This window comes from Pongo pygmaeus, chromosome 17 (genome assembly GCF_028885625.2).
Source record: "Pongo pygmaeus isolate AG05252 chromosome 17, NHGRI_mPonPyg2-v2.0_pri, whole genome shotgun sequence".
In the NCBI taxonomy this organism is placed as follows: Eukaryota; Metazoa; Chordata; class Mammalia; order Primates; family Hominidae; genus Pongo; species Pongo pygmaeus.
Window position 1 is genome coordinate 72,900,532 of NC_072390.2, and position 26,419 is coordinate 72,926,950.

The 26,419-nt window shown below is 41.1% G+C and overlaps 1 protein-coding gene across 1 annotated transcript; it reads right to left on the reverse strand.

Annotated features, from left to right (window-relative positions):
• Positions 1–23,628: 23,628 nt before the first annotated feature.
• On the reverse strand, positions 23,629–25,756 carry LOC129018787 (non-histone chromosomal protein HMG-14-like). The gene is made up of 2 exons (XM_054460643.1): positions 25,748–25,756; positions 23,629–23,907 (listed from the first exon to the last, which is right to left on the reverse strand). Exons 1-2 carry the CDS (start codon positions 25,754–25,756, stop codon positions 23,629–23,631), a joined length of 288 nt encoding a protein of 95 aa, XP_054316618.1.
• Positions 25,757–26,419: the final 663 nt, after the last annotated feature.

The following is a 26,419-nucleotide window of genomic DNA, read 5'->3' on the forward strand; positions in this document are numbered from 1 at the left end:
TTCCGGAGTAACAAACAATACCAGGATTAAAATCAGAAGCTGAGGAGCAAAATTTGGTTGATGTGGTAGTTGAAAGTAGCCACATGAAGGGGCAGGAGGGCTGTCTGAAGTGAAATTTGTCCTGCGGGGTTTGAGGATGAGAATAAAACAATGTCTTTTTTTTTTTTTTTTTTAAACAGAGTCTTGCTCTGTCACCCAAGCTGGAGTGCAGTGACATAATCACAGCTCACTGCAACCTCTGCCTCCCAGGTTTAATCAATTCTCGTGCCTCAGCCTCCCAAGTAGCTGGGATTACAGGCATGCACCACCACGCCCAGCTAATTTTTGTATTTTTAGTAGAGATGGAGTTTTGCCACGTTGGCCAGGCTGGTCTTGAACTCCTGACCTCAGGTGATCCGCCCACCTCAGCATCCCAGAGTGCTGGGATTACAGGTGTGAGCCACTGTGCCCAGCCTAAAACAGTGTCTTGGAAATTAGTTCACAAAATCTTATTTCTTCAGGGTTCAAGGGCTTTGAAGACAAAAGCTCTAGCTTGTTTGGGAATAAGGCAGGCAGAACCAGAGGAAACAAATACCCTAAGAGAAAGTCAGCAGGCAAAATCTAAGCTCAGGAAGGAGCAGCAGTCCAGGAGAGCAAGTGCCTGCGAGGTGCACAGCTAGCAGGGTGTCCCCCAGAGTCTCAGCCATAGTGCCTCCCCCACCTGTGTTTGGAGGGTGAATGGGTGGGTAATAGTGCAGCACCAGGAAAGGCAAAGTGCAAGCGGAGTTACAAACAATGAGGTCAATGATTCGGAGCTAAGGAGAAGACACTGAAAAGTAAAATAGCATTAACTGTGTCAGCGGCAGGCCAAGAGGGAGCTTTGGGGAGGGAGCCTGGCACTTCAATAGTCCCCATCACTTTGTTTTTGTTTTTTTGTTTTTTGTTTTTTTTTGAGACAGCGTTTTGCTCTGTCACCCAGGCTGGAGTGCAGTGGCGCAATCTCAGCTCACTGCAACCTCTGCCTCCTGAATTCAAGCGATTCTCATGCCTCAGCCTCCCGTGTAGCTGAGACTACAGGCACCCACAACCAAGCCCAACTAATTTTTGTATTTTTAGTAGAGGCGGGGTTTCACCATGTTAGCCAGGCTGGTCTCAAACTCCTGACCTCCTGACCTCAGGTGATCTGCCCTCCTCAGTCTCCCAAAGTGCTGTGATTACAGGCATGAGCCACCATGCCTGGCCACTTTGTTTTGATATGGACAATTGATTGATGTCTCATGTCATGTAAGATGATCTATATATTCAGTGTCCAACCTTGAGGCACAGCTGGTTTTCTTGGAGCAACCTGTATTCCAACCTGTATGCCAGAGCTTCCATAACAAAACTCCACAGACTGGATGGCTTAAACAACAGAAATAAACTTTCTCACTGTTCTGGAGGCTGCAAGTTCAAGAGTAAGGTGTCAGCCAGTTTGGTTTCTTCTGAGATCACTCTCCTTGGCTTGCAGATGACCACTTTCTTGCTGTGTCCTCACATGCTCTTTCCTCTGTGCACACACATGTCTGTGTCCTAACTTTTTCTTCTTACAAGGTCACCAGTTGTGTTGGACCAGTTGAGGTCACCATGTGACCTCATTTTACCTTAATGACCTCTGGAAAAGCCCTATCTACAAACCTAGTCACATTCTGAGGTAGTGGGGGTCAGGAATTCAACATGTGAACTGGGGCAGGACACAATTCAACCCGTAACACCCCTGTAACAAATTGCCACAAACAGTGTCTTAAAGCAACACAAATTATTCTCTTACAGTCCTGGAGAACTGTATTAGTCTGTTTTCATGCTGCTGATAAAGACATACCCAAGACTGGGCAATTTACGAAAGAAAGAGGTTTATTGGACTTACAGTTCCATATGGCTGGGGAGGCCTTACAATCATGGCAGAAGGCAAAAAGGAGCAAGTCACATCTTACATGGATGGCGGCAGGGAAAGAAAGAGAGCTTGTGCAGGGAAACTCTCATTTTTAAAACCATCAGATCTTGTGAGACTTACTCACTATCAGGAGAACAGCACAGGAAAGACCCACCCTCATGATTCATTTATCTCTCACTGCATCCTTCCCACAATTATGGAATTATGGGAGCTACAAGATGAGATTTGGGTGGGGACACAGAGCCGAACCATATCAAGGACAGATGTCCAAAATCAGTTTCACCGAGCCAAAATCAAGGTGTCAGCAGGGCTGCATTGCTTCTGCAGGCTCTCAGGGAGATCTGCTTCCTGGATTTTTCCAGCTTTGAGAAGCCTCCTGCATTATTTGGCCTGGGATCCTTCCTCCATTTTTTAAGCCAGCAGTGGTTGGTCAAGTTTTTCTCACTCCATGTTACTCTAACACTCCTATTCTGTAGTCAAATCTCCCTCTGCCTCTCTCATTTAAGGACACTTGTAAATACATTTAAGGCCCACCCAGAGAACCCAACATAATCTGCCCACCTCAAAATCCATAATTTAATCCCATCAGCAAACTCCTTTTTGCCATAAAATAACATATTCACAAATTCTGAGGATTCAGAAATGAACACTTTTGGAGGCCATTATTCAGCCTATCATGTGTCATAAATCCACATCTGCCCCCAACACCCCACAGCCAATCTACTTCCTTCCCCTAAGGACCATCCACACCTTCCAAAGCTGCCACTGGCTATGTTCTTGTGGACTGACCCAAATGAGGACCTTCAGAACGTGGCAGCCAAAGAGATCATGTTTAAAGCAGAGAGGTGTGGGTCCAATGACTCGGATGTTTCATTAAACCTCATTTGGCACTGTGCACACTGTAGCTGTACCCCTGAGTTAGCCTGGTGACACCAGAGCTGGTGTCACTGGTGCTTTCCCAATCACAAAGACAAGAATCTGATGAGTGTGTGTCATGTTCTGGGGGAGTGGGGCTGAGACTAGTTAATAAACTCGATTCCTCTAGTTCTGTAATCCCCATACACCTTGCAAATTAAGTGGTTTAAGGAACTCCTTTAGGTCCCTGGAGCCCACTAAATGGAACTCTCCTGAGGACCCCAGCAATTAAAAAGTAATGAGGAAAAACAGTGAGGACAGGGGGGTTTGCTTGTCCCTAAAGAATCAGTCACTCAGCTCAGCAGTCGAGCAGTCACAATGGAACACCAAGAATGTAGCACTTTGCTGAGTCAGCATCCGCAAATCTGAGCTGAGTTGCTTCTCCAGCAAAGACCAGTTCCCAGGGTCCATCCATCCACACACTTGTTTCAGGCCCTCATTCCTAGGTGTGCCCAGGACCAAGGGCAAACCACGTGGAATGATCCTATATGCATTTTTATGTTGATGAAATTGGGTGAAAATGAGAGAAGACTGGGAGATGCTGAAGGTAGAGGAATAGGCCCGTTTGCTTTTCTTTGATGATAAAGAACTTTTGAAACCAAATGTATATATATAACCCCCCCCGTATTTTTTAAAAAGTCTCACCTAAGAGATACCTATGATCTTTTTCTATTTTAAAATATTTTAAGCATTCAGAAAATTTTAGAGAATTGATTATTAAACACAGGTACATTCAGTCCAGCTGTCAAACCTTAACATTTTTGCCATATATAATTCATATATCTCTTCTTTTTAATAAATAAAATATAACAGAAGATTTTTAGAGTAGTTAAACTATTCTATATGATCCTATACTAATGGATACATGTCATGATGCATTTGCCAAAACCCATTGAATGTATGACACTAAGACTGAATGCTAATGTGAATTATGGACTTTGGATGATAATGACGAGTCAGTGTAGATTCATCAGTTACAACAAATGCACTACTCTGGGGCAGGATGTAGATAGTAGAGAAGGCTGTGAGTACATGGGGGCAGGGAATATATGGGAAATCTCTGTACCTTCTACTCAATTGTTCCGTGAACCTAAAAATACTCAAAAATAAACTTTATTTAAAATATACATATAGACCAGTCATCGTGGCTCACACCTATAATTCGAGCACTTTGGGAGGCCAAGGCAGGTGGATCACTTGATCTCAGGAGTTGGAGGCTGCAGTAAGCTAAGATCATGCCACTGCACTCCAGCCTGGGCAACAGAGTGAGGCCCTTTTTCAAAAAAAAAAATAATAAGATAAAATAAAATTATATATATATATGTTTATATAGTACACACACACACATAAGACAGTTGAAGTACCTTATGTACCTTTCTATAATATATTCCCCCAGAAGTATTTGAATTTGAGGTTTATTATCCCATTTTTGTCTTTATAATTTTATCTTATGTATAAATATCTCTAAAGAATTAATTGTATATATAGTTTTGCATATTGTTAACTTTGTTTCAATGGCATACTGTGTGTATTCCTCTAAAACTCACTTTTATTGTTCAAAATTTGAAATGTAATAATGTTGATTTTTTCGTTTATCTTTAACAGTGATACAGCAAACAGTGATACAGTACTTCACTGTATGACAAAACAACAGCTTATTTATCCACGTACCTATTGAGAGAAATCTAGCTTGTTTCTAGCTTTTGTGCTATCGCCAACCACGCTGCAAATAACAATGTTGTACATTTCTGCTTATGCTCTTAGGTGCTAGCTTCTCCGACATAGACTCTTAGGAGTGGAAATGCTGGGTTGTAGGAAATGCACATCTTCATCATTAAAGATGTGACCAAACTCCTTTTCAAAGTGATTGTACCAATTTACAGTCCCACTACCAGTACATGATAATCACCATTGCTCCACCAATTCACCGACACTTGATGTTGGCATTCATTTTACTATTTGCCAATCTGTTCAAAATAGAATGGCAGTTGGTTTTAACAACCATTACGTTGGGTATCAGTGAGAGTGAGCATCATTGCATGTATGTATTGGCCATTCATGTTTCTTCTGTGAATTTCCTGTTCTTGTCCTTCGACCATTTTTCCCCATTGGGTTGTTTTCCTTTTTCTTATTGATTTGTAGGAGTTCTTTATATAATTTGGATATTAATCCTGTATTAATTACATTCATTTTAAATATTGTATTCTATTTTAAGGCTTGTCTCTTAATTTTATTGGTCCTTTGTTGCACAGAAGCTTTATCTTTTTATGCATTGAATTTTATCAGCATTTAAAATGTTTATTTATTTATTTATTTTTAATAATAGAGGTGGGGGTCTTACTATATTGTCCAGGCTGATTTTGAACGTCTGGCCTCAAGTGATCATCTTGCCTCAGCCTCCCAAAGGGCTGGGATTACAGGCATGAGCCACCTCGCCCAGCCATGTTTATATTTTTTAAGGATTATTTAAGAAAGCCCTCTTGGTTAGCATATCTTAATGATGTTCTTTTAATTTTGAAATGATTTTTACTTTTTTCATTTAGATGTTAATCTCCTTGGATTGATTTTGGTGTAGGGTTAGGGACCTAATTGTATTACTTTCCTTAAGGAAAACCAACAGTCTCAGCATCATTTATTAATTTTAAAAAATATTTCTCCAGTACTCTTTATTAATTTTTTAAAATCTCCCAATTACTTTAATGCACTGTCTCTGCCATTTATCAAGTGGCCAGAGCGAGCCTATTTCCATGCTGATTCTGTTCCGTTGGTCTATTTGCCCGTCCCTGCCATCACGTCTTCTATTTATTGCTGTGGCTTTTTAGCTGATAGAGCAAATCTCTCTACCTTGTTCTTCTACATCTGTCTTTCTTTTTTTGACCCTTGCTTTTCCAAATAAATTTTGGAGTTGGTTTGTTAAGTTCCAGAGAGAGAAAAATTCTCTGTTGGGATTTTAAAATTAATTTGGGGAAATTTATCAATAAATTGGGGGAAATGTGATACCTGTACAATACTGAGTCTTTGCCATACTATCTTACTCTTTAATTTTAAATTTTCTTTTTATTAACATGAGTCCATAATCCTTATCTGAAGCTCTTAGGGTAAGTGTGTTTCAGAATTCGAAATTTTCAGATTTAAAAAAGGCAAAAGGCAATATTATCTCTGTATAATATGTTACATATTATCTCCCAGTGTCAATGCTATTTACAATTTTCCTCTTATTTTGTTTGAGCACATTCTCAGGTATAGTGCTGTGCAATAGAAGTTCTTCAGTGATAGAAATGTTCTATATTTGCACAATCAAATCAATGCTCAGGCTGGGCACAGCGCTCACACCTGTAATCCCAACACTCTTGGAGGCCCAGGTGGGTGAATCATTTGAGCTTAGAAGTTCGAGATCAGCCTGACCAAAATGGTGAAACCCCATCTCTGCTAAAAATACAAAAATTAGCTGGGCATGGTGGCATGCACATGTAATCCCAGCTACTCTGGAGACTGAGGCACGAGAATCTCTTGAACACAGGAGGTGGAGGCTGCAGTGAGCCAAGATCTCACCACTACACTCCAACCTGGGCAACAGAGCAAGGCTGTCTCAAAACATAAACATAAACATAAAAATAAAAATTGATGCTCACTAGCCACATATGGCTATGGAGCATTTGAAATGTGGGTAATGTAACTAAGGAATAAAATTTTAAATTGTATTGAACTGTAATAAATGTAAATTTAAATAAGCATCTGTGGCAAATGCCTACCATATTAGACAGCACAGCACTAGTAGTTTCCAGAGAAAGGGTTCATGGGAGGGAATGTTTTGAGTCCTTACACTCCAAAAATACATTTTTTCTACCCTCACACTTAATTGATGGTTTGGCTGAGAATAAAATTCTAGGTTAAAAAATAATTTTACCTTAAAATTGTGAAGGTATTGCTTCATATCTCCCTAGCTTCCAGTATTGCTTTTTGCTTTTTTTTTTTTTTTTGACAGGGTCTCTGTCACCCCCAGGCTGGAGTACAATGGTGTGATCACAGCTGGCTGCAGCCAGGAACTCTTGGGCTCAAGTGATCCTCCTGCCTCAGCCACTGGAGTAGCTAGGACCACACCACAGGTGCATGCCACCACACTCAGCTAACTTTTCTAATTTTTCTGTAGAGATGGGGATCTTGCTATGTTGCCCAGGCTGATCTCAAACTCCTGGGCTCAAACATATCTCCCACCTTGGCCTCCTAGAGTGCTGGGATTACAAGCATAAGCCACTGTGCCCCGCCTAGTATTACTTTTGAGAAGTCAAAAGAACATCCTAATTCCCTGTTTCAGGATTGTGATCTGCTTTTGCCCTCTGAAAGTTTTAAGGTTTTATCTTTGTCCCAAGTATTTTTGGGCTTCCTGAAGCCATGCTTTGTTGTGGGTTTATTCTTATTCAGTGTCCAGGGCATTTGGTGGGCCTTTTCAATCTGGAAATTCATATCCTTCAGTTCTGAGAAATTTCCTTGAATTATCTCATTGATTATTTCTTTCCTTTGTTATTTTCTGTTCTCTTTCTCTAGAACTTCTGTTATTCAAATGGTGGACATTCTGTACCAATCTTCTAATTTTCTTATATTTTTCTCCTCTTTCCATCTATTTGTTTTTACTCTGCTTCCTGGCAAATTTTTCAGGTATATTTTCCCAGACTTTCTATTGAGTCTTAAATTTGTGTCTTCATATTTTTAATTTCTAACTGGTATTATTTTTGTTCCCCAAGAGCTCTCTTTTTATAACATTTTTTCTTATTTCATGGTTGCAATATTTTCTTACCTCTCTAAGAATATTGGTAGATTTTTAAATGTTTTCTCTACCTGTTTCCTCCTTTTCTGTTCATCTGCATTGGTGTCTATACATCTAGCTTGAGGCTTTCCTTGACAGCTGGTAATCCTTGGTTGTCAACTCATATACATAAGAGTTGGGCAAGGAAATGTTCTTAGAAAGCTCTGAGTATGTGTCTGGGGTTTGTCACCCATTAACCTCAATGTGGAATGATCTGGCTAAACCATTTAGTTGGGAAACCTGATGTCATCTGTATCTTTAGGTGTTTCCTCCTTGCCTGTTGAGATTCTTCACAGCCGATGGTTCCAATCTCCTGCCAGGGAGGCATTGGCCTGGCCGCCATTTTTCTGTTACTCCAGAGAAGAATGTGGACAGAAGGTTTCAGCATCCAGTGTATACGGCTTACTAAGTCCTCCCTCCCCTTTCCAGTTCGACACTTCTGTACTTCCTCCAGAGACTATCTTCAGTGGAAAAACCTTGAATCTTCTGCCAGAGTGAGGGGATCATAGGGGAAGATCTATGGATCTGATTGCTTTTTTTTTCTTTTCCTTTTGAGACAGGCTGTCACTTTGTTGCCCAGGCTGGAGTGTGGTGATGCAACCATGGCTCACTGCAGCCTCCACCTCCTAGGCTCAAGCAATCCTCCCATCTCACCCTCCTGAGTTCCTAGGACCACAGGCATATGCCATCATGCCTGGACAATTTTTTAAACTTTTTTGTAGAGATGGAGTCTCACCAACTTGCCCAGGTTGGTCTCAAGCTGCTGGGCTCAAGTGATCCTGCGACCTCGGCCTCTCAAAGTGCTGGGATTACAGGTGTGAGCCACCATGCCTGGACACTGATTTTTAAACAGCCTTTCAGATAAACCTCCTTACTTTAGCAATCTTTTTTTATTCCATATCATCAAAGGTGCCTGATGCCACCAATTTTGGGGTCATTGGGTCATTTCTTCTGTGTTACAGATCAGGTCTCAATTTTCTCCACTGCCAGCTTTGAATTCAGTTTTTTGTTTTGTTTTGAGACAGTCTTTCTCTGTTGCCCAGGCTGGAGGGCAGTGGCACGATCTTGGCTCACTGCAACCTCCACCTCCCAGGTTCAAGAGTGAATTCAGTTTTTTTGGCTCTGCTAAGCCGCTTTATAAGCATTTCTCCAATTTTCAAAATTTGGAAATTTTTATCTTCTGTTGTTATCTGTTATCTTCTCTTCAATGCTCTTCATCCTTATGGGTTTATGTCTTCAGAAAACAGTCTCTTTATTGCCATTTTTGTGAAGTTTTGAGAGGAAGAAAAAGTCAATGCATTTGTTTCCCATTTTGTAAATGCCAGATGGCAAACCAGTTTCCTTTCTTCCTCCGCCCTGCAAAATTGGCTGATTCCAAAGCACAGCGTCTTTAAATGCACAAACATTATTATTAAACAGCTACAATGGGTCAGTCCTGTGCTTGTCACTAATCAGGGACAAATGAATAGACATTGAATAAAAGGTTGCTGCCACATGAAAGTTCTAAAGCAAGACATTTAAGCTGACTGTCTGGAGTCTCCTGGCTCCTGAGGTCCCCCTGACTCCTGTCCACTATCCTATGTGGCCATGATTAGCTCTTCTGGGATAGCAGCCTGTTCCAGATTCTAGGCTGGTAGGGATCAAACACATTTGATCTAAATCTTATGAGCACTCTGCTCTGACCAAGTGCTCCAATGAAAAAGTATAGACTTTTAATTCTTGCTCACCACAAATATTTCCCACAAACATCAAATGAAAGAAAAGGGCAGAAGCAAAGTATGTTAAATATAAGTCTATTGAGTCACTCTCATTAGTCACCCTGTTTTGTTTTGTTTTTTTCATTTAAAACCCTATTGAAGTGAACTGAGTCGTTCTTAACCAAGGTAAGCCATAGGGTCCTAAGGACCCATTGTGTGTAATTCATATGAAATATTGACGATTCACTTGTTGAAATGGCATATTCAATGTGATATAAAATATAAATGAATCTGAAACTAGATGGATTGCTGCAGACTGTAGGCCACTCTGAATGGGTGCTTTTTGTCTGAAGTTTATTTTTAATATATTTTACTATATATCAAGCAGTATTTAAGCACTTTACGAATATTGTACTACCTGATTCAATCTCTGTAACATTATGAGAGAAGTACAACCAGTATCCTCATTTTACATATTTAAAAAACCAGGCCCAGAAAGGTTAAGTAACTGCTCAAGGTCACACAATTAGTAAAAGAAAGAGCTGGCTGGGTGCAGTGGCTCATGCCTGTAATCCCAGCACTTTAGGAGGCTGTGAGATGTGAGGCTCACTTGAGGCCAGGAGTTTGAGACCAGGCTGGGCAACGTAGAGAGACCCTGTCTCTACAAAATAATTTAAAAATCAGCTGGGCATGGTTGCACATGTGTGTAGTCTCAGCTTCTCAGGAGGCTGAGGTGGGAGGATCGCCTGAGCCCAGGAATTGGAAGCTGCAGTGAGTCATGATCATGCCACTGCACTCCAGCCAGATGATAGAGACCCTGTCTCTATAAAATAAAATAAAATAAAATAAAATAAAATAAAATAAAATAAAATGAAAGAGCTGAGATTCAAACCTTAGCAGTCTAACTCCAAAGCCTAGAAATGTATGGACTCTTATGTGCATTACTCTAAGCTAATAGTTCTCAACTGGGGACAATTTTGTCCCCCAGGGAATCTTTGGCAATGTCTGGAGAAATTTTTGGTTGTCACAACTTGGGGGAGGGGATTCTGCTTGCATCTAGTGGGTAGATACCAGAAATGCTGCTAAACATCCTATAATGCCCAGGATAGTTCCCCACAACAAAGTGTCTGGCCCAAATGTCAGTAGCGCCAAGGATGGGAGAGCATGCTTGTGTGCTAGTCACTGATGCTCTTCTCCCAGTTTTACAAGTTCTTCCTCCAGGCATATGGTATAATTTGCATTTCTTAAAGTTGGTGTAGGCATATATCTTGCTTTGGCCAATGTAAAGTTGCCGCACTTCTAGACAAAAATTTTAAAAGCCAGGGCATAACACCATGTATCCTTTTTTTTACTTTGGTCACTTTGGAAGTCTTAGAAATACAGAGATGAGACTTCCCTCTGCCTTCGTCCTTGTGTGAGGATAAAGCAGAACAGAACCTTAAGAATGACCCATGACAGAAGCTTCCTGAACTATAAATACTGTTTGTACTAATAGTTTTAAACCATTGAGATTTGGAATTGTTTCTGCAGCATAACTCAGGCTACCCCAACTGATGAGGACTCCATCCTCATATAAGTACATCTGTCCCTGTCTCATGTAACCTGACTGAGGTCTTTCTACTCATTTCCCAGGTTCCTCACAAAGGTGAATGATTTCCTGCTGTAAAGCCTGTGAGGCATCATTTTTCCAATTAGGAGTGTTGCTTTGTCATTGGACTGCATATATCTAGATACCATGATGATAATGGACTTGCTTCCCTTTTAATTTCATGGTAAGCCTCTGACAGAAGTTGCATAGTAGTTGTTGTCATAACAACCATGCAACTCAGATTTTCCAAATTAAAGCACACACTTGCTAGTCTCACTATACCTCAACTAGCTCTGGTGAGGTCAGAATTATTAACATCATCAAACCTAGGATTACATGAACCTTAAATCCCGGGAGGTGTGGGCAGCCATTAGTCACAGTATTCAACTTTATTCACAAATTTTCTTGATACTTAAGAAATCTAAGTGTTCTGGCTGGTTGCAGTAGCTCATGCCTGTAATCCCAGCACTTTGGGAGGCCAAGGCGGGTGGATTGCCTGAGGTCAGGAGTTCGAGACCGGCCTGGCCAACATGGTAAAACCCTATCTCTATTAAAAATACAAAAAATTTAACCAGGTATGGTGACACACCTGTAATCCCAACTACTCGGGAGGCTGAGGCAGGGAAATGGCTTGAACCTGGGAGGTGGAGGTTGCAGTGAGCCAAGATTGCACCACTGCACTCCAGCCTGGGTGACAGGGCAAGACTCTATCTCAAAAAAAAAAAAAAAAAAAGAAAGAAAGAAAGGAAACCTAAGTGTTCTGACTTTACAATTTGTAGACCTTACTTCATATATCAAATTATTCTACCTAGTGATGAACTGGAATTTCACTGGAATTTCACCCAGTATGATTGATGTGATATGAATTTATGGCAAGCTGACAACATAAATTAATAAATAATCCACGTAACAGTTTATTGTTTCAACTAATGAAAAATCTGGATACTCAATGTAAAATGTATCTAGATTATAAAATTGATATCAAATGGATATACAAGATTTGTGGAATGCAGTAGCCATGGAGAGATAGCCGAAGAAAAAGACCATTGCTACTACCGCTCCATGGAAAAAAAAGCTTCTGCCAGGAGTATCTCATTAAGGTCCTTAAAATGCCAGTCTTCTCCTCCCTCCAACCTCTACATAATTTTGTCATACTGTTCTTCTAGTTTGAAATGCCATCTTGTCTCCTCTCCTCTCACCCAAATCCAGCAAATCCCTCCTTAATGTCAACTTCACATTTCTCCTCTTCTGTGAAGCCTTCTAAGCCAATACTACAACCTTTCCTTTCTTAGCATTTATAATATGGACCATGTATTTTACACTGGACTGTAAGTTCTTTAAGGGAAGAGGTCTTTGCATACAAATCTTTAATTTCCACACAGCAAGATAACTTATATTCATTCATTCAACAGATTGAGCATTTATATACTGAGTTAGACCCAGCCTGACAAAGGCACTGACATGGAGGAGCTCATGGTCTAATGGGGATAACAGGTATGGAGATGCATAAATACATTATGGCAAGTATATAAAAGAGCTAAGGCTGTCTTGTGGCTGCCTGAATTTTACTTGTGTTCCATGCATGGTTCTGTTGGATCAAGGTGGGAAGAGCATACAAAGTATGGGACACACAGGGAAGCCTGACACACATAACTAAGGGGTCCTGAAGCCAAAAAGCAAGAGCTGATCAGTGTCAAGACGATAAAAGCCATCATCAAAAGTCACAGAAAGTCAAGGAAATACACCAGGAAAGGCAGGTCAAGGTGGAAGCAGGTCTGGGAGCTTACCTATACCTGTTCCAGTTACCGTGGCTGCATAACAAATTACTTTCAAAATTTAGTGACTTCAAACAATAAATTTAATTTTGCTCATGAGTCTGCAATTCAGACATGGCTTAGTGGGGGTAGCTTGTCTCTGCTCTGCTCAACGTCATATGAGAGGATTTGAAGGCTGGGAACTGGAATCATCTGAAGGCCCATTTACAAGCCTAGTGGTTGATGCTGCAGAGACTCAAACAGCTGGGGGCTAGAACAGCTTGGACTCCTGGAGCTGTCTCTTTGTCGCAATGTGGCCTTTCCAGTGTGGTCTCTCCAGCATGGCACCATCAGGGTAGCCAGGTGTTTTGGTTCCCTATTACTGCGCAGCAAATCACCATAAACTCAGTGGCTTAAACCATGCACACTCATGTCACAGGTCCCATGGGTCAAGCATAAGCCATATCTTTTTTTTTTTTTTTTTTTTTGAGACAGAGTCTCACTCTGTTGCCCAGGCTGGAGTGCAGTGGCACGATCTCGGCTCACTCCGCCTCCTGGGTTCAGGCCATTCTCCTGCCTCAGCCTCCCAAGTAGCTGGGACTACTGGCACCCGCCACCATGCCCAGCTAATTTTTTTGTATTTTTTAGTAGAGACAGGGTTTCACTGTGTTAGCCAGGATGGTCTCAATCTCCTGACCTCGTCATCCGCCCACCTCGGCCTCCCAAAGTGCTGGGATTACAGGCATGAGCCACCACACCCGGCCAGCTTAAGCCATATCTTTTAACTGGATCTTCTGCTTAGGATCTCACAAGGCTGCCATTAAGGTATTGGCTGGGCTGCATTCTCATTTGGAGACTCAAATGGGGGAAACCTGCTTCTAAGCTTTTTCTGGTGTTTGGCAGAATTCATTTCCTTGTGTTGTAAGAGTGAAAGGCCCAGCTTTTGGCTGGTTGTCAGCATGCTCAGCTTCTGCCCAGATTCAAGGGAATGGACTACAGATCTCACCTTTCAGTGGAAGGCGTATCCATCATGATACAGGAAAAGCATATGGGAGTGGGAATCTACTGGTTTAGTTACCTCTGGAAAAGACAATCAGTCACTGTTTGCCCTTTGGCCACAACAATTCACATCACTCCCACATACAAAATACATTTATTTCCTCTCCCTCCATCTTTGATTTGTCTACCAAGATATGGTTCAAGGGAGTGCTACTATAAGTCAAGTGGAAAAGTTTTACTACTACAATCTGGGAGAAAACACTTCAAAAAGAGGATTTTTCACCTGAGTTGAATTCAGTTAGTGCTATATAGGAAGGAGTTTGTTAAACGGGTGATATTCACTTTAACACCATTGTTTCTAAGGTCTGGTATTGCTCTCTGCTTTATTTGTGTCTGTTTTATCTCCCTGACAAGACTATACACTTTTAGAAAATAGAGACACTGTATTTTGTGTCTTCTGTACTCCTTGAGTAGTGCTAGTCCCAAGGGAGAGACTCAGCTCATTCCTACAAAATACATAAATTCCCTGAGGCCCCAGTATATAAATTACTGCCAATCCTTGGAAAAGTCTAACTTGAAAAGGCCTCTATTTACCAAGTCCATGAATCACAACAGCCCTGTACATCAAGAAATGCAGTGTGATTTTTGAGGTGTCTGTATGTCCAATGAAATTTCTTCCTTTTTGAATGTCTCCACAAGGAGTAGAAGGAAAAAAGACAAACATAACAAGGAATTTGACTGTGCTCACACAACATTTGGATAGCTGAGGGGAAGGTTTAGTCTTGCAAAATGTCTTCAAGGGCCTCCTTCCTCCCATCCCACCCCATCCCCAGTGGAGATAATTTGTAGTTTGAGGCGTTGAGCTGGTGAGGTGACTTAAAGAACAATTCCATTTCTTCATTGTATAGAAATATCTTAAAAGGGATGTTTAGAGTCTTAGATATCTTTAAAGAAGATTTCAAATAAAAGCTAACCAACCCTGAGCAGAGCTTTGATGAAAAAATTTTCCCAGCTGCCTTAGTGGCTTACGCCTGTAATCCCAGCACTTTAGGAGGCTAAGACAGGAGGATTGCTTGAGCCCAGGAGTTTGATATAAGCCTGGGCAACATGGCAGAACCCCATCTCTACAAAAAATACAAAAATTAATGAGGTGTGGTAGTGTGCATCTATAGTCCCAGCTACTCGGGAGGCTGAGGTGGGAGGATCACTTGAGCCCAGGAGGTCAAGGCTGCAGTGAGCCAAGGTAGCACGGCTGCACTCCATCCAGCCTGGGTGACAGAGCAAGATCTTGTCTCAAAAAAAAGTTTTTTTCCTCAATGCATCCTACCTTCTCACTTGTGTTATTTTTTTTAAAACTCACCTCTCCCCAAAGTCACCTCTTCCCAGACCATTCCAAAATACCCTTCTGGCTGGACGCAGTGGCTCACACCTGTAATCCCAGAATTTCGGAAGTTCGAGGTGGGAGGATTGCTTGAGGCCAGGAGCCTGGCCAACGTAGTGAGATCCTGTCTCTACAAAGAAAAAAAAATAAAGTTAGCCAGGCTTGGTGGTGCACACCTGTGGTCCTAGCTACTCCTGAGGCTGAGACAAGAGGATTGCTTCATCCCAGGAGTTCAAGGCTGCAGTGAGCTATGATTGCACCACTGTACTCCAACTGGGGCAACAGAGTAAGATTCCATCTCTAAAACAAAAACCAAAACAATCAAAATACTCTCCTGTATTTAACCATAAGTTCTCTTCTTTCTTCCTCTTAAATATGTACAATCTACAGTAAGGAAAGAACTTGAATTTTATTCAGGTGAAAGTGGGAATGACTGCAAATTGCCCAAAGCTAGATTCTCAAACTCAAGAGTGTCTAAGAATCATCTAGGCAGCTTGGTAAAAATCACAGGTCCCTGACCCTACCCCAAACCCCTGAAGGAGAATGTGTGCATGAAGGAGCTGAGGAATATGTGTTTGTTGTTGTTGTTGTTGTTTTTGAGATGGAGTCTCGCTCTGTTGCCCAGGCTGGAGTGCAGTGGCACGATATCAGCTCACTGCAACCTCCACCTCCTTGGTTCAAGTGATTCTCCTGCCTCAGCCTCCCGAGTAGCTTGGATTACAGGTGTGCAACACCACATTCAGCTAATTTTTGTATTTTTAGTAGAAACAGGTTTCACCATGTTGGCCAGGCTGGTTTCAAACTCCTGACCTCAAGTGATCTGCCTGCCTTGGCCTCCCAAAGTGCAGGGATTACAGGCGTGAGCCACAGCACCCAACCAGGAAAATGTGTTTTTAATGAGCACTGATCTAGAGGCAGTCTTGTTCTCTGTGTTTTCTCAGGGTCACCACTAAGTCTGAGGGGAGCAGCTTCCAATGCTCGCATAGCTAATTTTCTTTTCCCTCCTCCACACCCCAAGTTTGCCTATGAGAAGAACAGAAAACAAAGGGTAGAACTAATTGACAAGGATCCTTCCTGCTCTAACATCTATGATTCTTTTAATTATATCTGCCCACAATTCCCAGATGTTCATAGTCTCCCCAAAAGAAGGGATTTTTCTCTTGAAACCAAGCTAGACAGCTGCAAATATGTTCTAAATTTCACAGGCCCTGTTCCCTATGGAAACACTTCTGATTAAACCCAATTCCCAATTAGAATTAAAATTTAGCATTAGAGATTGAAATGAAAACTAAAGAGGGTGATCTCAAAGCTGCTAATTTTTCTTCCCTCCCAGGGTCCTTAACACCATTGCGGTTTTGCTAATAACATAAGGATGTAGTAGTATCCTTTACTAATAACATCATCTTAAATCCTGGGTAATCTTGGCCCTATAAGCGTCCAGCGGATAAAAACACTTTTCACTTCCCCTGTGGTCAATAGCTTCTGTGCTGTCCACTATAGACCCATGTGTTATAGCTCCTGGACAATCTCATTGACAGCACTGACCTCAATGGATCTGACTGTTTCCTATTAGTCCTGTGGTACAACAGCTCATTCATTCATTCACTGTGCCAATTATTCAAAGGATGATGACGGAAGGCTGGAATAGCAGATACGTCTCTGTTCTTCAGGAGTTCATAAGTTCTCTATCCGTAAGGATAGGGGGCATGGTTGGGGACCCACTCCTTTCATCATGGGTAAAGATCGGGGACAAATGAGAAAGGAAAACCAGCTTCAAGAAATTCATTAACTGTTTCCATTTATTATATGGATCATTAGTACTAAAATAGACTTAGAGCATCAATCTCATCATTTTGCAGATGATGAAACTGAGACTCAGAGAGATGGAGTAATTTGCCCAATATTACACAGCACGTGTCTGCAGCCTCCTAATTCAGGACTCCTTCTGCTATAGCAACAGGCTAACAGAAGCCAATAATTGGCTTATATTTTCCAGCTGTTTTCATCAAAATCTTCCTGGTTACCCAAAGGGAAAAATGGCTTTCTATATTTTGTGGTAGGTCATTCTAGAAAAGAAAGATGCTAATCATCACCAACCATAAAACAAGAAAGTAATAAGCCTTCCAGATTATCTCTTCCAACCATTCTCCTATAGATCTGGACCATGAGGCCTAGAGGGCTGGAGCTTCAGCTCTCAAGGCTATGTGGCAGAGGCAGAGAGATTGGAATCCAGGATCCCAGTCCCTAGCAAATGACCACTACCACACTGCTGCATCTCTGAAAAATATATCTTGGTGTTGACCCAAATTATATTTTAAAACTTTGTCACATTTTTTAAATGTCTGTGTGTGTATGCCAGTGATTGCACAATCAATGCTGTGCTTTGATCTGTCACACTTCGGTCCTTAGTGCTGGTACATATCTCAATGGTGACAGGAGGGACATTCAAGGAAAAAATGACTCAAAGATGCTTTAAAGTTTCCTAAGAAGATGCTCTATATATGAATCCCTTTAGCATTATTTCAGAACTCAAGAACCTTTAGCAGATTTCATATTTAATATAATGTCACCACTAGTTCAAAATCTATATATAATAAGATAGAAAAGGGCACCACCAGTGCTGAAAATGTCACATTGAAGAGAACAATGAAGAACACACAACCATCTACAGCCTTCTCACTCAGCACAGTCAGGAACCAACAGCACTGGCACCACCAGGAGCTTGTTGGAAATGCAAAATCTTGGGTTCACCCCAGACCTGCTGAATCAAATCTTTATTTTCACAAGATCCCGGGGGACTTGCATGCAGGTAAGGTTTGAGAAGCACAGGTCTAAGGTATTTCTCTATCAATGAATGGAGCAATGGGTAGAGCAGATGAGAGGCCCAGAAACTTGGAGTTCTGGTGTTCCTTGCATGGCCGTTGAAAACTGTCCCTAACCTCTCTGGGTAGCAGCTTCCTCAAGTATAAACTGAGGCTCTGGTTGAAAAGGCTGTTGTCATAAGCTGCTGGCACAGAGCTTTTTTCAGTCCCAATTGTGTAGGACAGCTTGTGTGATGAGAATTGAATGACATGCATATCACACATTTGGTATACTCAATGAACGCTATTAATAAAATTGTGAATCACAAATGTTACTCCCAGCTCAGCGAAGAAAAGGTATGCATGTCATGATTCATTGAATGGGGCAGCCTACATCTACTTTGCCTCCTGAGAATATCCTGAGCGTCAGGCCAGTGTTGGCTTCGCAGGAATCCTGACTCAGGTTTTGAAAGCAAAATTGTTGCTGTTAAAAAGGTGACATGGGATTTTTCTGTTTCCTCATTACATTGTTTTAGTTTCTCCCTGCCTGAAGCTTCTTTAATCTGTAGGCTTTGGGCACCACCTTTAAAGTTTTGACTCACATTATCTATCCCAAAGTAAATAATGACTAAAGTGGTGGCAAAGTCAACACATTCTTTGAAAGACAATGAATCTGGGTGTTGAATGAAATCAGACGCCAGGAATATATACATTATTGTTACAATGCTATTACACAACAGGCCTTAGAAGAACTCCCTTTCTCCAGGTAACAACTACCCCCATACCAGTTACTCTGGGTGAGGAAAGGCATCTATGTTTGCCAAGGACTAAGGAATATTTGACTTCATGAATCAATAACTATTCTCAAAGCTGCTATTGACCTCTGATCTGCAAATCTGTCAGCAAAGAGAGATTATGGTAACTATACTGCTAGTAAAATGCAAACCTGTTGGTTAAACATTTGCTGAAAGCCCTGCTAGTGACCCCTGTTAACGTGAACCAAATTTGGCCACGTGTTCTTGCAATGTTCTGGAACATCAGAGAAAAATAACTGCATGACCCAACACAACTTATCTCCTAGAGAGCTAAGAGATTTCTCTGGGCCAGAAGCGTTGGCAGGGATCATTCCTTTCTCAGTCTCTCTCTTCTACCACTGGGCCCGAGGTAGTGGGATCTGTTAGGAGGTTTTTGAATAATAATGACTGTTCTTAATCCTTCTGAAGATTCTCAAAATTAATTTCTTCTCAAGAGTGCTTCTACCCCATACAAAGAAAAGGTGCAAGAATGTTTTTTCTTATTCCTTCATCTCCCTCAATGCCTATCATAGTGTTTGGCACACAGTAGGTCTTAAATACTTTAAAAATGAACAAAGTGTTCTTTCCACTGTGCTCCACCTATACATTGTACAACCGTCTACTTGAACACTTACCATACTGAATTATGTGGTTTATTTATATGGTTATTTCACTTTTTTATTTTTATTTTTTGAAATAGATTCTTGCTCTGTCACCCACACTGGAGTGCAGTGGCACGATTATAGATCACTGTAATTGCAAACTCCTGGGCTTAAGTGATCCTCCCACCTCAGCCTCCCAAAGTGTTGGGATTACAGGTATGAGCCACCATGCCCAGACAGCTATTAACCTTTCTGTGTTATGTCTTTCAAAAGAAAGATTATTTGTCCTATTCATCATTGTTTCTCCATCACTTGTTACAGAACCCAAGGGTTGTGGGCTTGGTTCATCCTTTCTGAGGAAGTGGGGTAGCAGATGATAGCAAGATAACCCTGGTTTATAAATACCTTAGTGATGGACTTAACAATCTCTTCTTTAAAAATATAAGTGCGATAAGACCTTGACTAAAAGAGTAAGGTTCAGAATTTCCTCATAAAAGGTTCAGCTACACGTTAAAAGGAGAATTGGATTCCAAAGTTTAAAGTGATTTTATGAAAGACTTTATTAATATTTTCTGTGTTCACTGAAGGAAAATGAGCAGCTGAGAGCGTACTAAATAAGAAGATACCAATGATGCATTACACATCTTTAATTAGTACTAATGCATGCTATGTAATTAATCCAATTTAGCATCCCTTCTCCACTAGAAACATCTCTCTTCCCTGCAGTCTCCACAGAATGGTATAAATGTGTCCTGATTTACTGCAAATAAGGTGTTTCACTTCCTCACAGTGGTTCCCTGTCATGCAAATGCTTGCTACTTTCTGTTCTTATGAGCTGGGGCTGGTACCCTGGGTCACCTACAGAAGACCCAGATGATTTGGGGTAACTTTGGTTTCCTCTAGTTGGCCTAGCTCAGAAGACATTTCTCAAGTTCCTTTTCCAAGATTATGCAGATTCAACTCCATCCCTGCTAACTTAAAAGTCCAACTACAGAGGCCACCTGTTCCCTACTCATATCTCAGCTCCTACCTCGTAATAGACACCAGAGTACACTCCAACTTCTGGCCTCATTTTCCTTCAATATAGTTAGCCCCACATAAATGCCCTTCTTTATTTTCTACCACTAGTTCCCATTCTAAGAGTTGTAAATGATCTCAGCTCAAATTGCCCCTCTTTTGTAATATTTCAAGTTGGGCTATTAACCAACCACCATCCCTTGTTCTCTAAAACCCAGGCAATATAACATGACAGTTGATGATATAGTGAATTGCTCATTTGACCAGAGACTTGAGATAATACAGTATACAAAGTTGAGCAGAGACTATCTTTTGGATATAGTAGTTTAAAAAATCACTTCCATGCTTCAGAATGAAAAGCAATGTGCATATTGCGTTACATACTCTGCTAAGTTAAAAAAGAAGATGAAATTCCCTTTTCCACCCCAAAACGTATTCAGGAAGGATGAGAAAAGAACAAAAATGACTATAGAAGAAGACAATGGCAGAGTCTAGATCGAGGACTAAAATTGGCTATAATCAATCTCACATGAAACAAAAACGAATGTATGTTAATTGTTTCTTAGGAGCATGACATTTTGGAGAAAAATCTGGAAATCTGACCTTTGGCAGAAAAGATGAAAAACTGATCTAACACCATTTTTCTTTGAGAAAAGCTCTTCTCTACACTATATCTGAAGAGCAAAACTTGAACTCGTCTATGTCAGGGCCAGGGCTGTGACTAGCCATATAATATTTCTGTGGGAATTTTTTTTTAAAAAATTGCTTTCTTTCCTCCAGCCACATGCAACCCCTCACCAGGCATGTGGCCTGCTAAATTGAATACAAGCCACATTTTAGCCCCTTTATCCCCTCAGCCAAAAACCTTTGAGCAGTGACTAAACTGCACCATCTTTCATAACAACCCTCATTAACATCCTACTCAAATTCTTTCAATGGTTTGTTACTGCTCTCAAGGTAAAATTCAGGTTTCATATTGCAGCCCCAATCTCACTCTCCTCTCTTCTGGAACTCTGATAGACAAATGTGAGACTTTTTAATTCTGTCTTTTGTATCTTGTTATGCCCCTTTTATATTTTTCATCTCATGTGCTGCATTCTGCATAATTTCTCCAGCCCTGTCTTCCAGTTCATTAATTCTCTCATCAGCCGTGCCTAATTTAAAACCCACTGAGTTTTAAATTTCAATCATTTAATTTTTTATCTCTGTAAATTCCAATTTTAAAATCTGCTGTATCATTTTTATTATTTTCTATACCCTGAAAATATTTTCCAGCTTGTCTATTTGTTTGTTTATCTGTTTCTGAAGTAGTAGGCTTAGTATTGTAAGAAATATTTTTTTTTCCTTTTTTTTCTTTTCTTTGAGACAGGATCTTGCTCTGTTGCTCAGGCTGAAGTGCAGTGGCATGATCACAACTCACTGCAACCTCAACCTCCCTGGACTCAAGTGATCCTCCCACCTCAGCCTCATGAGTAGCTGGGACTACAGGGGAGCACCACCATGCCCAGCTAATTTTTTAGTTTTCTGTAGAGAGAGGGTTTCACCAATGTTGCCCAGGCTGGTATCAAACTTCTGGGCTCAAGCAATCCACTCGCCTTTGACTTCCAAAGTGCTGGGATTACAGGCATGAGTCACCATGCCTGGCCTTAGGTAATTTCAATATCTAAAATTTTGTGGGTCTGTTCTGCTGTGGGTTTCTTGTTTTTCTTTTTAGTGTTTATTCATTCATTAATTAATTACTGTGAGCTATGCATTTTCCTTAGAAAATTATTTGAGGGAATTGCTTGAGGCCTCAGATGAAGGTGGGGTTCTCTGATATTTACATTTGCTTCTGTCAGGTTCCTGAAACTATTACCACTCTGGGACAACTCTAAAATAAGTTTATAGCTTGAGGTTTTCTGGACTGCCTGGGTGATGTGAATTTGGGCTGCAAACCCACGAGAAGACTTGTTTTCCATTATAGTGTCCTTGGGCCAGAGGATTGATTCCTCCTGATGTGCTCAGGTCCAAGAAGACTTTCCTGGAAGGCAAGGCTATTTCTGGTTCATCATTAAACATGAAAGGTATAGTCCTTTAAGACCTCAAGGTTGTGTGTGGAAGATCTTAGATTATTTGCTTGAGCAAACCCTGGGCTTTGTTTTTTGTGCTCCTTCATCCAAGGGACCTTGACAACTGAAGTTCAGTTTCAGAAAGCACTCTCCATGCTCTATATATTTTGGAGGGTTTCTCCCTTTATGTGGATTTTTTTTAATTTTCATAATTGAGATTTTATTGGTTGAGGATCAGTACAGACATTTCAATTTGTACACAATTCTTAACATACGTAACAAAATTCTAAAAAGCCATGTATTGTAATTAATTCTTTTTTAAAGTTATTCCAGTGACTTTCCAGCTTAAAATTTGGAAGCAAATTTTCCTTAAGAGGCTATCAAGTACCGGTATCTTCACATGTTGGTCAGCTGTTACATACGGCCCACCTGAATAGCACATACGGCCACAACTGAATAGCACGTACACTACATATTCATATTTGTAATCTTTCACAGCACAGTAACAAAGTTATCAGGAAAACAGGACTACCACAACCAAAGATGTTACAGAGTGCACACAATTCTGACAGGGAGAGCCATGATCAGAGTGGTTTTCTTTAGGAAACAATTCTACTAAAAAACAACATGGGAATAGAAGTAATTTAAAATGTTCAAGACATTAAATGCAGGACTGACTCCATATTGCCATTTAATATGCTTTGTATTATAGGATATAAAAACTAACCCCACATCTATGGAACGTTAAGCTGACACCCGAGACAGTCAGAGCCTCCCATAATTCAATATCCCACACTATTTTCTGGTTGTACCAAAAAATAAACAACCAGCAAATGATTTCAACTCTTAAAAAAAAGCATTTACACTTAAAAAATGGGATGAAGTGGAATTTCCTCCTTCTTAAAAATGTTTCGGCCAGGCGCGGTGGCTCACGCCTGTAATCCCAGCACTTTGGGAGGCCGAGGCAGGCGGATCACCTAAGGTCTGGAGTTTGAGACCAGCCTGACCAATATGGAGAAATCCCGTCTCTACAAAAAATACAAAATTAGCTGGGCGTGGTGGCGCATGCCTGTAATCCCAGCTACTCCGGAGGCTGAGGCAGGAGAATGGCTTGAACCCGGCAGGCGGAGGTTGCTGTGAGCCGAGATCGCACCATTGCACTCCGGCCTGGGCAACAAGAGTGAAACTCCATCTCAAAAAAAAAAAAAAGTTTCTAGAGCTACTAAACTACTTGCATTTACAAAACAGTTGATAAAAATATTCCTCTGGATTGTACAAGAAGGGAGACAGGGACCACTGATAAGACATGGTATATGGTATTAATCAGACTTGGCTTCTTTCTCTCCTGCTTCATTAGAGGCCGGACTCTCCTCAGTTTTCGTTTCCCTGTTTTCTGCAGGTAAATCTTCTTTAGTTTCTTGGTTAGCCACTTCGGCCTGTTTTCCCTTTGCTGCCCTTTTCCCTTTTGTCTGCACTTTTTTGTCTGAAGATTTATCCTTCGCTGCTGCCTTTTTCGGCTTTGCTTCCACTTTTGCAGGAGGTTTAGCTGACAACCGCGCTGCTCTCCTCTTGGGCTCTTCCTTGGCGGCCCCCACCCCCTTTATGTAGATTTTTAAACTAACTCAATAATGCTAGCTGGGCCTGGCACAGTGGCTCATGCCTGTAATCCCAGCAGTTTGGGAGGCCGAGGTGGGCAGATCACCTGAAGTCAGGAGTTTGAGACCAACCTGGCCAACATGGTGAAACCCCATCTCTACTAAAAATACAAAAATTAGCCAGGTGTAGTGGTGGATGCCTGTAATCCCAACTACTCGGGAGGCTGAGGCAGGAGAATCGCTTGAACCCGGGAGGCGGTGATTACAGTGAGCCAAGATCGTGCCACTATACTCCAGCCTGGACGACAGAGCGATACTCCTTCTCAAAAAGAAAGAAAGAAAAAGAAAAGAAAATAATAAAATAAATGCTAGCTGCAATTATTTCTACTATCTTTTTTTGGTTACTCACGAAAATAGTCTACTTTTAAAAAGCACGGGATAAAAAAAGAGGGGGCTAGAGACTATCTGGAACAGTAAAGTATGTCGATGTTTTAGCTTTTCTTTTTTCTGAAAATGTGTGTGATGTGTTTAGATGAGAACCAGAAAAAGGCTTTTCACTGTGTCTGTACAGTTATTCTTTTCATTCCATGGGGTGTTACTTTAGCACTTAACTAGAGAAAATGTACACACAGTTATAGAAAGAGCTCAGGGCTCCTCATAGCCCATCAGATTCCACCATTTGATTTACACTGAGTGAAATGGAGTATAAACATTTATAAAAGTCACCAGAGCAAAGGAATAAAGTGTCCTGAGGAGCACCAGGAAAGGAATCAACGTTTTAGACTGGAAATATGCTCACCAAGTATCTGGGGAGTAAAATGCAAACCACAGTATGTGCAGTTTGGAAATATTGTATTTGTTTTATACATCAGCCTTTACACAGGTCTCCCAAACTCGCAGACCTAGGCTTTAGTTGATTTCCACTCATACAGGCCTTACTCATCATCATTTCAAATGTTGCCATCACTATATATATTACCATCTTCCACTATGGCTCATATATCATGCTGCCTGGATCAGGGATGTTGTAGAAGTGAGTTTGCTCCTCCAGTGGATTTCAGGCCAACTTTTCCTATCTCATGTCTAAAGCCAAAAAAAAGAAATAATGTTATAAAAATGGGTAACACTTCCCTATACTGATGCTGCAGTATGGTGGTTATACACATGAAAGAAAAAAAGCTGCAATGAAACAAAACAAAAAAAAATGAAAACCTGTTTTGTTCCTAGTGGGATAATGCCCCTGTGCTGTGTCAGCCAGCCATGGCATAACTGCCAATGTGCTGTCAGTCACATCTGCAGGGAGAAAGAGCAAGCCTGTGTTTATTTGCATGACTTGGTTATTTTTTAAGTCTCCCCAGGTTATTGTAACATGCTGGAAAGGCTGAGAACTGCTAACATAAACTCTCATTATTGTGGAGTAAATTTTAATAGCCCTTAGACTTGACAAATCACGTTTCTAGCTGATAATAGGAGAGATATTATTATCCCCAACTTACAGATAGCGAAGCCAAGGCTCAAATTATTTAAAGGCCTATTAGGGCTTAAGATTAATCACTGCTTAAGTACCAAATGAAATAAATGCCTTTGAGGAGAGCACACTTCCTCAACTTTTCCTTCATCTTAAATAAAGGACCCTGGAATCAGATATGCCTAGAATAGGGAAGGACTTCAGTTGTAATGAGGAAACTGGGAATCAGAGAGCCAGAGCTTATCTTGCCCATCTCTATGTTCCCTGCACTCCCTCATCCATGAACTCAATAAATATTTGATAAACTAAATGAAATGAGGTGACCAAGGTCACACAGCCCCCACACCTAGCTTCCAGTCTCCAATGGCGCTATACCTGCTCCATACCTGCTCCCCCTGCAGAGGTTATCTGTCCCTGTGTAGCTGTGGAGAACACACCTCTTACCTTGTGTGGGTGAGTCAAGGTTTCAAATGGTCTGTCTCTTTCTTCCCAAAGTACACTTGTTTTGCTTTTCCAGCATGTGCAATGATTTTTTTTATTCCAAAACTATGGTAGCTGTCCACGACAGAAATACCTGTCGCTAAGTCAGGGTCTAGAGTCCCCAAACATCACCCTCTCCTTCCATTATAACACTTTTTAAATGTATAAGAAAAGCAAGCTGGCTCATACCTGTAATCCCAGAACTTTGGGAGGCTAAGGTGAGAAGATCGCTTGAGCCCAGGAGTTCGAGGCCAGCCTGGGCAACATAGCAAGACCTCATCTCTACAAAAATATCAAAAAATTAGCTGAGCATGATGGTGCATGCCTGTAGTCCCAGCTACTCAGGAGGCTGGGTGGGAGAATAGCTTGAGCCCAGCAGATTGAGGCTGCAGGAAGCCAGGATTGCACCGCTGCACTCCAGCCTGGGCAACAGAGTGAGACCCTGGCTCTAAAATAAACAAATAAATGAAAATTAAAAAAAAAAAAAAAGTAAAGAAAGTTCATAAATGCTCTTGGTTTTGTGCAGGAATTGTTTACTCATTCACACGGGGACCTGTCACTGCACCA